The sequence below is a fragment of the Carex rostrata genome, chromosome 14 (genome assembly GCF_964058835.1).
Source record: "Carex rostrata chromosome 14, lpCarRost1.2, whole genome shotgun sequence".
Lineage (NCBI taxonomy): Eukaryota > Viridiplantae > Streptophyta > Magnoliopsida > Poales > Cyperaceae > Carex > Carex rostrata.
The window spans coordinates 8,822,418-8,839,326 of NC_135931.1; the positions used below are offsets into that span (position 1 = coordinate 8,822,418).

A 16,909-nucleotide genomic window follows, 5' to 3' on the forward strand; every position below is an offset into this window, starting at 1 on the left:
TGTACGATGCCGAAAACCAATTGCTTCTGTTGGCTTTTGCAATTGTGGAGAAAGAAAGCGCTGACAACTGGGGTTTTTTTATGAGATGGTTAAGATTGGAAGTGATTGGAGATAATCAATTCTTTTGTGTCATATCGGATAGACATTTGGGGATCAAAGCCGTGTTTCAGGATCCACATCTCGGATGGGATGAGTCGACCGACCAATGTGTGCATCGGTATTGTTCTCAACATGTTGCTGAAAACCTCTTCAAGCACGTGGGGCGTAAGAGAGAGGTTAGCGACACGTATTTTTGTGGACAACACCATTTATACGCAAAAGATGAGCATGTATCAAGCGTTGGAGCGCCCCAGGCAGGTTCCCAGTTTGTAGTTTGAGGCTCAGGCCGAAGAACTGGAAAGCGGGTCCACGACCAGTGCTGCAGAAGCATCACCGGACCATGCATAGATCCTCTATCAGGCTCGGTAGCGACACATAGATGTCGATACAGATATGCAAGAACGGCTCCACCCCAATTGTATGGTACCGGCTGGTCCAAATTCATAATTAGATCAAGATACCACAACGGTATCCCGTCCCCGCTACTATCTGGGAACAAACTGGACGACATCAGGTCCAAGATATATGCACGTACATACCTAGCAAAATTTAAGACAATCATGGTACATTATTGATAGGCTAAAGCACGAATAAATTGATATCTATACATGTATATATATATAGTTAGTTACCACTTCAGCGTTTGTTCGGTACGATCTACCGGTAGCTTCTCAAATCGTTCACGAAACTTAGATTTCAGGAAAGTCAATTCCATGCTTCTTTCATTTCCCTCAGACCCCCGTTTTTTCATAAGTCCACTTTGCTCGTGCTCTTTAATTCCTAACAATTCGAAGAGCCGGCCTTTTGCATTCCTACCGTCTGTACTCCCCGTCACTGGGACTCCCGTAATGGGCAAACCCCACAAACAGCTCACATCCTCCAAAGTAACTGTAATTTATCAAATAAAGAACTATAAATTTCTTCATTTTAATTATCAGTAAATTATCACAAAGAAAAGATTTATTTAAAGTAGTTCTGAAGTTAGTACCTGTCATCTCCCCGAAGGGAAGATGAAAGGTGTGTGTCTCAGGACGCCACCGCTCCACGAGTCCGTGTATCAGCGCCGCATCAATTTTTTTCTGAGGCATGACTGCGATCTGATATAAACCCAATCGAATCAAGAATGGGGCGTATGCAACGTGGTACGCTGTCTGTCAACGGTAGTGCTTCACATTTATAACATCTTTCTTCTACATTACCGAAAATAAAAATTAGAAATTAAAATAAGACTATATTTTTGAACAAGTCAAAAAAAAGAAATAACTAGTTGCTGACCTCCTCAGAAGCCTGACACACTCTGTGACTGCTGTGCGGTATCCACAACAGATCACTAAAAGTACCCCGCGCCATATCTATTTCATCATTCATTTCGTCTGCCATGCTACAAAATTAATTCAAAGTTAATTCATTATTTCATCATTCATTTCGTCTATTTCAACATTATTCTTAACTATTTTAGAATTTTACGAATTACTCTAAACTATTTTGGAACTTTCTACGCCATTCTAGACTATTTTGGAACTTTCTAAATTATTCAGGCACCATCTTAAAATTTTCTAAATTATTCTACACTATTTTAGAACTTCCTAAATTATTTTTTAACATTTTAGAATTTTACAAATTACTCTAAACCATTTTGAAACTTTCTAAATTATTCTGGCATCATTTTAATTATTTCTAAAATATTCTACACTATTTTGAAACTTTCTAAATCATTTTTCACAATTTTAGAATTTTACAAATTACTCTAAACCATTTTGGAATTTTACAAATTACTCTAAATATTTTTTTCAATTTCACTTCATGGTACATAGACATGCATCGGAATCTGAACCATTTTTCAATTTTACAAATTACTCTAAATTATTATATACTATTTTACAATTTTCTAGACCTTTTTGGAACTTTCTAATAATCTCAATCTAAATATTTCGAAATATTTCTAGACATGCATCATTCTAATATTTCGAAAAATAATATAAATTATTATTATCGAACTAATAATCTCAATCTAAATAATATTATAAATTTCTAATAATATGAACAATATTTCAAATATTACTTCGCGGTACAAAGGCATGCATTACCATATCAAACATGTATATTTTGTCTTATTCACGGTTCTAAAAAATTATTTCAACGGTATTTCAAATATTTCCAAACAATCTAAATAATATTTCAAAAATTTCATCACACAATCTAATCAATACTACAAATTATTTTAATACAAAATAAATAAATAAATAAAAAAAAAACCTGATGCTCAACGGTATTTCCTCTCTGCCTTGCTCTTCTCTTTTCTTCCTCTGCCTTGCTCTTCTCTTCCTCGCAGCCGAACTCACCCAAAAACAATCCAAATTCTGTATATAAAAACGGAAATCACATGTGTACAGTAGCAAAACACAAAGCCACGCGGAGCCCCAAGCCGACACGTGTCGACGCCCCAGGCCGACCCCCACTTTCTTTCCGGTTATCCAATAACCGGGTCCGGGTTGGGTGTTCGGTTAACCAATAACTGGAAAGAAAGTCCGGTTAACAAATAACCGGGTCCGGATTGAATGTTCGGTTAACCATTAACCGGTATTTTCTTTCCGGTTATTTGCTAACCGGGTATTTTGAATGGATCCGGGTGGTAGGGTACCGGAAAGGAATCTAGTTTCCGGTTAGCCACTAACCGGGTTGGATAATTTTGAAAAAAAATTACAAAACCGGTTAGAATCCGTAATTTATTATTAATTTTGGATATTTATAAAAAATTCGGGATTTTATATCTATCTAAACAAATAAATAAAAGTTACTAAATTATATCAAATTTGGTTTCAAATAATTCTTTATTAGATATCATGTCGAGCAGTTCAAATCGTCTTACTCATAATATAAATTTATAGCACGGACATAAATACATATTGCAAAATACCATCATCTCGCTTATAATATTCTTTGCTGAAAACAATAACCTAAAAATATTTTAAATTAATTTTTCAAGAAGAAAAAAATACAGACAAAGACTTTCAAATTTACCTACTAGGTTTAAATACTTTTATGCATTTCAAATTTGATCAAGTACTCTGTACTCCCTTATGCAAAATATATTCTTGTTCTGTCAAATCTTTCTAGTGATTGAAATAGAAATTATATTACACAGTTTGCAAATTTGATCAAGAGTCCAATAAAGGCCTACTCGAGCGAGCTCATGGTGAGTTTGGGACGGTCACTCTATTTCGAGAACAAAGTAGCTCTGATGGGCATCGGATCTATTTTTGAGTTCAATGAGCTTTAACACCGTCCGATCTGTATTAAGATATGTGTGTACGTACATAAATTGAAGCAAAGATGTACGGATTTTAAAACGTAGCACATGCATCTTAATGCAAATTAGATGATGATTGAGGAAAAAACATGTCGTGACTAACACGTCATGATTTTAGTCTTGTGCTGTGTCATGCTGTGACTAAGTTAATTTTTCATGTGACGTGCTGTGCCATGACTAAAATGTCAAATAATGGTCACGACACGCGAATGGTCACGCCACGTGAGTCACGACGTGCCTAAACGTGTCGTGATCAAAAGTTATTCGCGTGACTCGCGTAGCCATTTAATTATAATTTAGATTAATTTATTCAAGATTCATCATTTGATCAAGATCTAATGGTCCGAATTACACATGACTCATGTGACTACGTGTCTTGTCGTGACTATATATTTTGCCTGCCGTGTCAGATTTTCTGAAGATGGTCACGACACGCGAATGATCACGGCACGGAACACACGAGTCACGACACGTAACCGACACACATTCAGTACCGTTCTGTGACGGAACCGGCTCCGCCGTGCCATTTTTCCCACTCTAGAGCCCATCGGATCTACTCTAAATTCCTCTAATTTACCTATTTCTAAACGTTTATTCCAATTTTGTTCAACCCAATACTTCAAAGTATTATCCAATTCCGTCCGCATTTGAATCAGAAAAATTACTTAAATTATCCGATCCGTATTCATATATGAGACTATTCGTATCTGTATATGAGAAATTATAATAGATAAGGATACGGTTTGATCTCTAATTATCAGTATTCGACCGTTTACATCCTTAAACTACAACAAAGGTACTTTTTTCTTAAAATAATGAATTAAACTATATCAATGATTTATTGTACTTGTATTTTTTTTATACTAATAATTTATTACTTGTACTTTTAGTCACATAATATTGATATATGATCTTAGAAACAAAAGATATAGCTGCCACAAGGCTCTTTAAAAAAAAATTATTCTAATGCTTAGAAAAAATATTATCAAGCTTGGGTTGGTATATTCCTTTTTTTTTGAGAAAACAGATAGCAGCTATCGGGCTGTGTACAAGTAAAATAAAAACAACTATAAACTACAATTACAACGCAATACGCATGACTACTCTAACAAAATTTAAGCCACAGCCAAGCTTCCTTCACGGCCCTCTCTGCTACCTGTGTTGGTTCAGCACACTTGCCTTGAAAAACCTTGTTATTGCGCTCCTTCCAGAGCAGCCAGCAGGCTGAGAAAAACATCACTCCCCATTTCTTCCTTGGAATTTGATATCTACAACGCCTGTAAGATTGATAATAGTTTGCTGCATTGAGTCCCCTCTGCACAGGATGGTGTATCCCAAAAGCAGAGTTAATCTGTTCAGAATACCTGAGCATACTCACATGGGTTGGTATATTCCGATGAACAATATAACACTATGACATGATTAGTGACTATTAATTTGGTTAATAATATATGTTTTGTAACTAACAAATTTATTATGAAAAATATTATTTCGAATTTATGAATGAAAAAAAAAATAGATGTTATTCAATATTAAAATGTACATTAATAATTTATTTTTAATTATCCAAAATTATATTCATATTCGTATTCGTACCCATTCAATATCCGATTCATATCCATATTCGAAATTATCTGTGTTCGTAACCGTGTCTAAAAAATTATAATGGATAAGAATACGGTTTGATCACTATTCGATACCGTTTACACCCCTACTTCAGGGAAGCAAATATGCTCCTTTTCTTGAGAAAAGGAGGACCCTCATATTCTCCAATCCGAACCGTTTAAAATCGATCAAACGGCTTCAATTACATTTTTCTTTTATATCAATATAATCTATTAAAACGAATCAGATTTAATTGAAGCCATTTGTTCGATTTTGAACGGCTCGGATTGGAGAACAGGAGGGTCAGCAGAATTCATTCCCTACTTCAGAGGGATCCAGACATGCGGTCAAGCCCAGGAGCAACAGCTGATGGTCAAGCAGATCAAGGTGACTGGTGACAGCAGTATGCTGATCATGGACAAGATAAGTAAGAAAGAGCCCAATTCTCGCATGCCTAATATAATCGACAGTATGTTGATCATGGACATACATTTAAGACAACCCAATTCTCACATGACAATATTGGACCTCTAATTTTTTGTCGTATGGAGGTCGGGTAACTTTGGTCAAGGCAGTGCTATCGACAATGCCACTGCAGGCCTTGAGAATACCGGTTGGAGTAATCAAGCATATCGACAAAATGAGAAGGAACTTCCTGTGGAAAGGTAGCGAGAACTGCAAAGGCATCAACTGCTTGGTTAATTGGGAAAAAGTGTGTTGTTTAAAAATTAATGGGGGTTTGGGAGTAATTGATCTTGCCCAGCATAATGATGCATTGCTGACTAAATGGGTTCGGGCTGTAGACAGTAATCCGGAGGATCTATGGCCAACTACCTTGCGCAGACTACATGGAGTATCTGCGGCGAGTCAGATAGATTTAATGGGAACCTCTACAACCTCATCCTTTTTCATCAAGGACCTGAGAAAACTTCTTCCTTTTTATTCCTCTTCAATTAAAATAATAAATGGTGAAATAGCATGGCGATGGGAAGCCTCCGGTGTATACAGTTGCACTTCGGCATACAAGGCAATGCACCACACGGGCATCATTTCATCAACTCAAGGAAAACTTTGGAAACTAAGGATTCCTATGAAGGTCAAAAATTTTATCTAGCTTATGTTAGTTAACAAAATCTTGACTCAAGAGGTCCTGATAGCAGGGTTGTACGGTGCAAGCGGGTTGTCACTTATGCATGGCAAATTTGTTGGAAACAAAGAATCATATCATGTGGGACTGTCCTTACGCGGTAAGATTCTTGAGAGGGCTACTAGCGCATTACAATATCCCCTTCCGTACCAATCAGAGTATACGGCGGTTTTGGACAAGGGGAATGCATGGAATGACTGTAACAGAGAGGGAACGTTGGAGTATGATTTGAGCTGCAGGGGTCTGGGGCCTCTAGCGAGAGAGAAACGGAAGGATTTTTTCAAACAAGTATCGCGAAGTACATTGTTTAATAAACTGGACGACCTTAGATATTTATCAGTGGATGAATTCGGTCTAAAGGCATCGCAAAAATTTTATATTTTATACTTGTAATTAATAATAGAGTAGAAATTTGTAAATAAACTTTTTATCAATACAACAAAGCTTTGCCAACCTCCAAAAAAAAACCAATAGAGATGAGACCGTTCAAATGAATTGTGGCATTTTGTCACCAGATGGTTCCGGTTGGTTGCTGCTAAGAACTCAAACTTGAGTACCAAATGACAAATTCGTACTTCATCATAATGTAATCTAGGTTACTTCCTTCGCATGCCTAAATTATTTTCGAATTTTACTCGATCTGTTTTATAAGTATCTTCATTACAAGTCAACGAAGGTAAAAAATGCCAAAATTCTTTAGAAGAAATAATATAATATTTCTAATAGCCAGTAGCTTGGACTTGCCATTTCACTCGGAAATTTTGCACACTAAACAGGTATTGGTTGCCAGCAAATTTTCATCGCAAAGTCTACCAGTTTAACCTTCTCATTTCATTTACGAATCTTATCCCCCCAAAAGATAAGTAAAGAATTGACCAAACATGATTTCTTGTTCCACGAGAGTTCTATAGACTAATTAATTAAAGACAACAAAACTGAAGGATTAATTACACAAGTGATCATGCAGAAAGGCTACAAACTCCAAAATTAACTAATAAGAAAGCATGCAGCAAGAGCGAGATAGAAAAGTAATTCTCTCCTGCCTAAGACCAAATCCCACCTGTTCCCACTTGTTTCAAGTGTTTAACGTAACGAGAGCTCTAATTTTATCAATTCGCCCCTGTAAAACTCACCACTTCTGTTCAATCAACTCCGGTTCATCAATGATGCTGATTGAACCAGTCTAATTGTGGATTACAAATTAGCCTTTCACTATTGACTCCACATGCAAGATAAATAATGCTTGCGGACAGAAATACTTTAATTGAACAAAATCTACAAAATTGAGCCGGCCGACAGAATTACTTTAATTGAACAGAATCTACAAAATTGAGGTAGCGAATTAAACAAATGAGCATGCTACCAACAAAAAAAAAATTGCCATTATTCCACGTTGTCAGATGGTTTTGTCCTGAACAATGCACGAATCAAGGTCACAGCCGCTATAAATGCAATCTCTGTATGATCTGAAGTACTGGTTCTAACAGAAACCTGCCCTAACATTCTATTGTTCAAATTGACACCAAAAGACATTTTTGTCCCCCGACCAACTCTGAAATCAGCCTGTAAACTACCACCCAGAACCGACTCATCCTCAAATGAAAGAACTGTAGCACCAAAAGAAATTTTTTCATCTCTGACAGGATAATCTCGGCCCTTAATAATTGCCTCAATGGTTCCTCCATGCGCCACCTGTCCATTACCCCACAATCTACCACTGTTCAACACTAACTCAAACCTCTTCCCTAGATTAACAGAATCTTCCAGTTTAGCCCCAGTAAAATACATATTTCCAAGCTTGGTAACAGAAAAGCCACCACCAGCTTTGTTCCAAGAAAAAGTCTTGAAAACAGCATCCCCGTGAACTCTGTAGACTAAGTCATGCTGACCAGTTGTTTGAATTTCAATACCTGTCAAGATGGTATGGGCACCTTCTGGATTGGTATACTGACCAGTGCACTCAGATTGTGTTGTGAAATCACTCTTATCCTTGCTAAATTGAGCTCGGAAAGATGCATTTACATTATTCCCCATCTCCTGAGAGGCTTCCAAGTTGACCCCATCAAATCCTAAATCATGGTCCCATCCTTGCGGGTCCAATACCGGCCTGAAAAACAACCAATCACTTGTACCAAGTAGACAACGATACCGATAATCGGGGTGCCCCGGATCAAAACTCAGTGGTATGGGCATGTCAGACACTTGCATTACATCAGATGGAGGAATTTCTGTCTCTTCACTGGCATCTTGAACCCTAGACTCTTTTCTTCTCTTAAGATCTTCTTTCAGTTGTTTCTTTAGATACAAGGTCTCTCTATAGTCCAACTCATCCAGGTAAGCCTCCTTCTGTTCTTTTGATAATTTTTCAAATTGCTTTTTCGTCAAAATACGAATGGGGGGTAATTCATCATAATCATCTTCTTCTTCTAAAATTGAACTGATTTCACCATCAATTTCATAGGAATTAGCCACTGACTGTGGTTTGAGGAGAGTGGAGAGGAGATGGGGCAAAGATGGGACCCGAGGATTAGCTGGTGTCAACAAATTAAAGTTACTCTTGAGTTTCAAAATTCGATTGGCATCTCCTAATACCTTGGTGCCAGCACTTAGCAAAAGAAACTGAGTCAAGTTGCGGCATTTTATGTTTGCTCCGCACATGGAATCGTTTTCCATTGTAATAACTGGGTTCTCTATTTGTGTGCTTGATAACGCTCTGTGGATTTGCTGCTGTACCAGGCTGGTACGGTAAGGAACAAATGATTCATAATTTACGGGAATGCCATTAGGTCCTTCCGGCATGGATGAGGCATGGGTCATCACTAGTATCGTGTTAAACCATATGGAGGGGCCAAATATTTCCGTTATAAGCTTGATTAACGGGTAATCGGTATAATCTCCAGTGGCACTGTTATCAAGTCTTTCAAAGTACAAAACAATATCCGGTGGAGCTTTTCTAATGAACCTTTTAATTGAATGCAATATCTTTCTGTTTTTTCTTTGGTTAGGGTATGAAGGAGAGAGACCTGGGGTATCAATAAAAGTTACTTTTACCCCTTTAACTGTATCGAATATCTCTTGAACTCGGTTTGTACAGGGCCTAAAAGGATCTGTACCAGCCTTAAGTTGCTCAAAAATTGAATTTATTGTTGCACTCTTTCCTGTACCAGTTCTTCCTATCAGAAGAATTCGAAGGGAAAAATCCAAACCAGGTCTCATGCTTAACTCTTGCGCAACTGCAATTTCCCGTGCTTTGTTTATGTCAAGGTTCGGTCGATTTGTACCAGATTCTCCAGCTCGGATCAAGCTTGCAAGGCGTAATCGGTACAGGACTTGATTGACAGTGGGATGATTGATCGATTCACCAATTCGGTTAATTATGCGCAAGAAGTTTATTTGCAGTGTCTCGAGTCTCTTAAATGGGTCTGATTCATTTGTTTCAGAAGCACTTTGAGGTGAGTATGAGGAGGTAACTAAACTAGCTTGCGTAACAGTTGGAGTTTCGGTCACTTGACTTTCACCAGTACGGCCGGTACTCACAGGTGCTTCTGGTTCTGCATTAGGATCATCCTCTGTACCTGAAGAAGAAGATGACCTCATTATTCATTGCATTGCTCTGCTAAAAATGAAAATGAAAAAAAAGAAAAAAGGGTAGCAACAACCAAATACTCTGTTAAGAATGTTATGAACACTTAAAACATAATTAGAATATGGTAAATATTGAAAATCAAAAGACATAAAGACGACAGTAACTAAAACAAATATAACACAAAAAATAACAGAAAACCAAACTACTAAATTTGTGTCTAACAAAAGCCTGCAATTGTTTATCAACCCTGTAGTTGTCGGTACCAAACTGAATTACATAATTCTTCTTTCTCTTTGTGTTGGTGTTTAATTAGGCATACAAACAAACAGGAGGTTATGTCAGCAACTAAAAATTTGCTGCCAAGACCATCAGACAAATCACTCAAGTACCGTGCTGGTACCAAATCGATTATACACACAATTTGACTCAGGGGTTATTATGGCCTATATGAACTTTTTAAAGGATTATACCTTCTTCTGAGCCGTCTTCATTTGAATTACTGTCATCAAAGAAACTAAAAGGTCTGGCAGATAGCAATGATGTAGGCCCCACATGGCTGGGGAACCAATTCCTGAAACTCATCATCCTGAAAATAAATTTCAAAGGAAGTAATCAAATCACCAGGGAGACATACTCAATTAATTTCATTTTCATAGGATTTCCTCTCTATAACCGTATAAACCTGAAATGATAATTGGTACCAGTATGGTGCCAAAGCTTAACCAAACCAGCACCAGTTTGTGTCATTTAGTTGTCGATTTAAAGCTTAAAAATCTCTCAATTACGAGCAAATTACATACGATTTTGACACAAGTCTAGTTCTAGCACATTAACATACGCAATCCTGAGGGAGGGAATTAATTACCTGGCAAGAAAAAAGGTAGATTTCAAGAAGGTTGTATTTCCTTCCGGTTGTGGAAATTTGGGGATATTCAGAGATGAAAATGCGGTCCGAAACGGTTAGAGCGAATAGAAATTTTGTTTTTTTCTGCTCTTCCTACAGCCCTTATCTCGCGTAGGCAGAGGCTAGTAAGAGACGGCGTTGGTCGTCTTCCCAATTCCCACTTACCATCAATGTCAACTCTCTCCAGTTCCTTAAGCTGGACACGTTCCTTTACGAGATTTTCCTATCAATAGACCTCTCCGTTTATTTTAAACTGGAGAGTTTTAAGCTACTAGGTCGCTACTAGGATGTTCGTGGCGTCTGGCATTACGTCCTCTGAAATGTGGGGTCGGCTACTGGGCATGAAATAAATATAAATTTAATAAAATTTTAAAATTAGTAATTTGAATCATTCTAAAATTACTGGTCGTTTTATAATCTATAAACTACATAAAAAGACACATACTTTTAAAAAATAAATTAAATGAAATAAATATAGTATATTATTCTTAAAACTAGTAAATTTAGGGAAAAGTTTATAAAGAGAATGAAAAAGATGCCGTGCGCATCACCCATCAGAGGTCCCAGATATCGCGCGGCAAAGCCCAGATAACAGGCAATTCTTCGTGGCCCTTTATCCATATTTATCCTGAATTTTAATCATTTGTCCAACTTTCGTAGTTACTAATTAATTAAGCTTCCTTGAAATAACCGAACGTTAACGTGAATTAAAATTTAATCCTATACTCTCCGAATAGCCTAGTTATAATTTGTCAAGTTGACCTAACTTGGCTATAAACGTAAGTTTTATTTCTTATTTTTACTTGGCCAAGTTCTCGAAGGTTAAGATATCAAGTCTTCTCTGCAGAGTTAGGAGGCACTAAGTTCGATTCCTACCACTGCAGGAGCTTGGCCAAACACCTTTTCGGGGTGATCGCGACATTGACGCACCAAATACACTCGGTGGTTTCTTATAAATGTTTATTTAAGAAAATTAGAATCATTTTTTTAATCTGAATATTCATTAGTATATTTTCAAGTTTCAACTGAGTTTCAAAACAGCAACCACCCACGCAAAGTGTAGACTTTATCACTAAACTTTTCCGCAAAGAGAGCCAGATGAACAAAGCCATCTAAATAACGCTACAAATATTTCTTCTTCTTTTTTAATATCAACGCTACAATATTTCTATAGTTCATTTTTGCTCTGATAATCATGCTACAAGTAAAGCACACACTTAAATTTAAACATTATATTAGTACTTAATTACCACATTTAACCTACAGCTCTTCAAGCGTACTGGTTTCTGTACTATGATGAATAAAACAAACTTAATTTAGTATACCAAGTATTGGAGAAAAATGTTAGCACATTTTGACAAGAGATCAGATCGAGGCAGTGATAGACACAAAAAAATACCCCAGTTGTATTACAACTTGTACAAAGATCACTGAAATTATTTACGCCACATTCCTATTTCTATCCCAGAAGTCCTAACGCCAAAGGAGAAATACAAAGAAAAGAAAAAACAGAGAAAAAAGAAAAAGAAAACACAGCTAGAATGCCACCCATAGAAATACAAAAAAAAAATCCCTAAACATAAGGGGCACTCGGTCATTGAGACATAGATCCCACAGAAGATAACCAACCCTCCCCCCCCCCCCCCCCAACAATCTGTGGATCCTCCAATCCAAAGAATGATGATCCCTATATTTACAAAAAAATTCAAACCACCAAAATATTATCCGATTCCATTTTCGTATTTTTTTAGTTCTTTTTTTACCTACACTATCTATCATAGGTCAAAGGTGAGAGATTTGGTGAGGGTATGGGAGAAGCGGGTGACATGGACCCGCTGCTGGACTATTTTGTTGATGTCCTTGACTATGTCAAAAACTGCATTGGGTTGCGCAAGTCTAAGTGCATTTTGCGAGTATTTCTTTAGGAGCCCCCTCTCCAGGCCAAACCATCTTGCAACAATTCTGGCAGCTTCGTTTGGGTCCTTTGAAAATACCCCTGCCCCATTCTCCACCACATAAGGGACATTTCCAACTTCCTAAAGGAAAAATAGGAAGGACAGTTATTGAAGTTCCTACAATCTTGGGTGCCTGTCTGCTCTACTACACTGTATATCTGTGTACCAGTTGGATAGATGGCAATTTAGACAATTTCTACTCTTTCTCAATTGCATTTTTTCAGCTTATATTGTCCTCCCACAACAACATTTAGTCAATAAATTATGGTAACAATATTAAGAGATGATAAAGACAGATGATAAAACTAACCTGTCCAGGGAGAAAATCATTGAGGATGATTGGTAAGCCCCGGATCAAAGCCTCGGCAATGGTACCTGGGCCAGCCTAAAACCAAAAAGTACATATTTATACAAAGATCTTTAAGAGACTACAATAAAAATCTGAAATTATGCACATCTTGTAAGTTGACAAAGAAAAGGTGAATATACCTTTGTTACTATGCAGTCACAAGCCCCCATCCATCTTTCTATCTGGGTCTCAAATCCTCTTATCTGCAAAAAGAAAAACCAAAAGTCATAAACTGCCACTAACAAGGTAACCCCATGTTATTTTTTTATTATTATTTTTTTTTAGAGTACCCCTTGTTATTTTTTGGCAAGTGAAATAAGACAGAATAACTAAAAAATGTGCCTCAGAGTTACCTTGGCAGGGACCTTCCACTCAGCTGATGCCGATTGCAGCGTGGAACGGAGTGTTTGGTTGCGGCCACAGATGACGACAATCTGACCAATCGCCTTCCTGCACCTCTTGTCATAGAGTGCTTCGCCAAGAGCCATTGCCGTGTCTTCAACAGGCCCCATCCCTTCGCCTCCACCCATAAGCAGCACCGCAGGGAGCAGTGGGTCCATACCCAGTTCATTTCTTAATTCATCCTGGCAATCAAATTGGAGACCAATTTGAATTCAGTACATCCAGTATAAAGCTGATGAAAGGAAAACCAAGCTGCTTTCTAGGAGTCATTTTATTTCTTCAAAAGTATGTAGGAAAATCTGGTGGTGTAGAAACCCCACTAGAACTCACAAAAAAATAAGGGATGTGATTAAGTCTAAGCAAAATCAGATCAGTTCAGCAAGCATGTCCCTTGGATAAACGGCGTTGTAAATCACCATCAAAGGTGATGTCCAACAAGTCATTGAATGCATTGTACTGATCACAACCAGTGCATGTACGAGTCTAAACCAAAAAAAAATCAAAACTCGAAAAGAAATGAAAAGAAGATCAGTTGCAAAACAGGTTAATCTTTAAACCTTGTTGAGAACTGCACGACAAAATGACGGCCTAATAGGCAAACCAAAAACTCTAATCTGGGATGGCTTAAGACCTTCAATTAAAGCCTTCTTTGCCACCTCTCGAGATGGGCAGTAGCACCTAGTGACACTCTGATGAAACCTACAAAATTAAAAAACTTCATGTTGGAAAAGAAAATTATAGAAATTGGTATATAGATAGGTCGATTACTTTAAGAAAGTTTACCAAGTGGGATGACATGTGTTTAAATCAGTTATAACAGTAACAAAAGGCACTTGTTGCTGAAGGCTCTCCCATTTCATGATCCAAAGAGGGATATGTTGCATGAGAGGGTGAACACTTATGATCATGTCAGGCTTGTACTTCATTATTCCTGCCACCACATCCCTTTAAACAACAGAGTAAAAAAAAAACATAAATAACTAAATAAGCAATTGCAAATTCTACGGCGAGAAACTTTCAATAAAGCATCACAGTACATTTATCAAAGTATTTTGGAATTATACTTCAAACAGAAAAACACCTCATTGGTCTCTTAACATATTGCATAGGGGCCCCATTCAACAACCAAATTAATTTTAAATAGTTTCCAAAACACCTTATTGACACCATCACCGCTCGAAAAACAAAAAAACAATAGAACAAACTAAAGACAAGATTCTGCTGCTTGACCAATATGCACTATTCCATGAGACGGGCGAGAAACTTTCAGTGAAACATCATAGTACATTTATCATAGTATTATAGAATTATGTTTCCAACCGAAAACACCTAATTGGTAAATGAACATAATACACAGGACCACATCTAACAGCCAAATTAATTTAAAATAGTTAGAGAAACTAATTGTTGATATCATGTCATCCAAATAAAATAAAAAACAAAGAGAAAATTAGAACATACTAAAAACAAGAAACAGCTGCTTGACCAACATCCACTGTTCCTAATAGTGTGTTTTAACCAATTAGATAGAATTTCTTGTTTAGCAACATATAGAATGTCAATTTTTGCTTACAACAGCACGGAATTATAAACTATAGAAGGGATTATTACTTGGCATAGATGGCAGCAAGAGCAGCTAGATAAAAGCAATGGACCCACCGAGGTGATGTGCCATGAAATGCCACTTTCCATAGCTGTACATGCTTAATCATAAACTTGTATGATCTCTCCATATCATTTAGTGGCCATCCCCCATATTCTTTTGCCAAGTCCTTTACAAAAACCTGAATATGAACAATGAAGATACATAGGATGAATAAGCAGAACAAAAAAGCCTAAATTTTCTTATGAACTGACCTAAAACTTCCAATTTATGCAATGGCTTTGTAGAAAAAAAATTCATTTTAGTAAGTTGGATAACATTTTATATAAATATACTATTGTTTTAGAACAAGACTGTTATTTTCTTCTTTTAATGGGATGTTACAGGGATCTCACATGAAGGCCCCCCGAGTCTTGTTGGCTTGTTGCTATCAACAGTTCAGAACAATTTATATATTGTATCCAAATGATGTGACAAAAACAAAGCTCTGGCTTCTTGGTAAATATGAAATTAGCTACATGCCACCATGGGATTATTATTCAAAGGATATTCTGTTGTTTTGCTCATCTGGGCTAGACACATTCAAAGATTCAACTAGTCACCATAATTTCTTATTTGTTTCCTTTTCTGATCTCTATTTCCCAGAAATATCTTTACTTGGTACTTGGCTGATTAATAAGTGTGATTGTTTGCTGAAACCAACTCTGTTATGTCAAGTAGCAGTTCATAATATCAATTAATATTTAATAGGATGCGTGGAAAGAAATGAGACAAAAATAAACGCTAATAGAAATTTTCAATTTCCAAAGACCCGCACAAACATAACGATGAAACTTTCCCAACACAAAACCACACATGACTAGAACGGAAGGTCAAGCGGTCTATAGACAAGTGGATTTACCTAGTATTATTTTCATATACGCAACCCGCATTAATCATCGTATCCATTTCGTATACCTGTTATGTGTCAGGTTAGCTTTCCAACAAAAGCAAGATGTTCACAAAATTCATTTAGAAATTCTGTGAAAATGAGGAAACTCCAATAGTAAAAGAAACAATGGAACCCTCACAATTGCTAGTTTTCAAAAAAAAAAAAAAAAAAGGAAAAAAAGAAAGAAATCGCATTCATAGTGTTATGTTTTACTCAAAAGTAATCAATAAACATATCCAGTAATTAGCATGTGTGTGCAGAACTCGAAGCACAGAATGCAAGTATAAGAATTAGAGCAGCTACACATACCCGATATTCATCCCCAAACTCAAGCCTGAAAGCATCTCTGATCGCCTCAGCCGAAGCCCGGTGGCCCCCACCAGTATCGCTGAAGAGCACCAGAACATTCTTCCTGCCCTCCCTTCGAGAGGCAGCCGCCTCCGCCAATTCCTCGTCGGCGCCACCAAGCGCCGCCGCGAGCCCCTCGCCACACCTCCCGCCGGCGTAGAACCCACATCGTCTAGCGTGGTAATAGTAACAGCTCTTTGCATCTCCGCCTAATACGCCGTGAAGTACCGCCTCTCTGATCGACCTCCTAGGCGTTGTGACTGGCATTACCATCCTCTTTTGCAAGCTTGCGATTGATCAGAGGGAGGAATGGGCGAACATTAAGAGGTCAGATTGACTGGAGAGGAAGACAGCTGGCGGGCTGTAAGTAGTGGGTTTGAAAGGGTGTGTGGTTTTGGGGGAAAAAATGGAGATGGAATGGAAGGTTTATGTAGGGGTAAAATTTGGGGGGATTTTTGGAAGAGATGCGGGAATGATGCTTTCATCAGATGGTGTCTTTTTTAAATTTTTTTGGACAGGGAAGCTTGAAGTGGGCAAGGGGAAAGAGCTTCTTATGGAGGGAAGTTTCTTGCCGTGGGTCCGGTGTGTTGTTTAATTGTGCACCGTTTTAAATCAGAAAATATTTTGGAGTTTACCTTATTATTATTAAAATTAAATTCAGATACCACAG

General features: G+C 37.4%; 3 protein-coding genes across 6 annotated transcripts; all 3 read right to left on the minus strand.

The window, feature by feature from the left end:
* Positions 1 to 226: 226 nt before the first annotated feature.
* LOC144565018 (serine/threonine-protein phosphatase 7 long form homolog) lies at positions 227 to 1,187 on the minus strand. The gene is made up of 3 exons (XM_078314627.1): positions 1,088 to 1,187; positions 732 to 987; positions 227 to 638 (listed from the first exon to the last, which is right to left on the minus strand). Exons 1-3 carry the CDS (start codon positions 1,185 to 1,187, stop codon positions 227 to 229), a joined length of 768 nt encoding a protein of 255 aa, XP_078170753.1.
* A 6,215-nt stretch (positions 1,188 to 7,402) lies between these two features.
* On the minus strand, positions 7,403 to 10,801 carry TOC90 (Avirulence induced gene (AIG1) family protein). 3 transcript variants are annotated; one of them, XM_078314889.1, is made up of 3 exons: positions 10,613 to 10,801; positions 10,218 to 10,333; positions 7,403 to 9,736 (listed from the first exon to the last, which is right to left on the minus strand). In XM_078314889.1, exons 2-3 carry the CDS (start codon positions 10,330 to 10,332, stop codon positions 7,545 to 7,547), a joined length of 2,307 nt encoding a protein of 768 aa, XP_078171015.1. In that variant the 5' UTR covers position 10,333; positions 10,613 to 10,801; the 3' UTR covers positions 7,403 to 7,544. The 3 variants fall into 3 exon arrangements, with proteins under 3 accessions (XP_078171015.1, XP_078171014.1, XP_078171016.1); XM_078314888.1 differs by having other exon boundaries at positions 10,544 to 10,626; XM_078314890.1 differs by lacking the exon at positions 10,613 to 10,801 and having other exon boundaries at positions 7,403 to 9,774; positions 10,218 to 10,350.
* Positions 10,802 to 12,019: 1,218 nt separating this feature from the next.
* LOC144565559 (putative monogalactosyldiacylglycerol synthase 2, chloroplastic) lies at positions 12,020 to 16,659 on the minus strand. 2 transcript variants are annotated; one of them, XM_078315346.1, is made up of 8 exons: positions 16,201 to 16,659; positions 14,969 to 15,141; positions 14,141 to 14,302; positions 13,915 to 14,056; positions 13,309 to 13,539; positions 13,096 to 13,158; positions 12,917 to 12,991; positions 12,020 to 12,687 (listed from the first exon to the last, which is right to left on the minus strand). In XM_078315346.1, the coding sequence occupies exons 1-8, from the start codon at positions 16,510 to 16,512 to the stop codon at positions 12,427 to 12,429; spliced, it is 1,419 nt and encodes a 472-aa protein (XP_078171472.1). In that variant the 5' UTR covers positions 16,513 to 16,659; the 3' UTR covers positions 12,020 to 12,426. The 2 variants fall into 2 exon arrangements, with proteins under 2 accessions (XP_078171472.1, XP_078171473.1); XM_078315347.1 differs by lacking the exon at positions 14,969 to 15,141 and having other exon boundaries at positions 16,201 to 16,582.
* Between the last annotated feature and the right edge of the window lie 250 nt (positions 16,660 to 16,909).

What these genes read in the sequence shown, in the direction of transcription:
- TOC90 (XM_078314888.1), bottom strand. An exon ending in TGAAGACGGCTCAGAAGAAG is followed by an intron (nt 9,737 to 10,217) that starts GTATAATCCTTT and finishes CTTCTTCTTCAG; the next exon opens with GTACAGAGGATGATCCTAAT.
- LOC144565018 (XM_078314627.1), bottom strand. Translation starts at nt 1,187, where the DNA reads ATGCCTCAGAAAAAAATTGATGCGGCGCTGATACACGGACTCGTGGAG. An exon ending in TCCCTTCGGGGAGATGACAG is followed by an intron (nt 988 to 1,087) that starts GTACTAACTTCA and finishes GATAAATTACAG; the next exon opens with TTACTTTGGAGGATGTGAGC. An exon ending in ACCGAACAAACGCTGAAGTG is followed by an intron (nt 639 to 731) that starts GTAACTAACTAT and finishes AAATTTTGCTAG; the next exon opens with GTATGTACGTGCATATATCT.
- LOC144565559 (XM_078315346.1), bottom strand. Translation starts at nt 16,512, where the DNA reads ATGGTAATGCCAGTCACAACGCCTAGGAGGTCGATCAGAGAGGCGGTA. An exon ending in CTTGCTGCCATCTATGCCAA is followed by an intron (nt 14,303 to 14,968) that starts GTAATAATCCCT and finishes TGTTGTTTAAAG; the next exon opens with GGATGTGGTGGCAGGAATAA. An exon ending in AGTGGAAGGTCCCTGCCAAG is followed by an intron (nt 13,159 to 13,308) that starts GTAACTCTGAGG and finishes TTCTTTTTGCAG; the next exon opens with ATAAGAGGATTTGAGACCCA.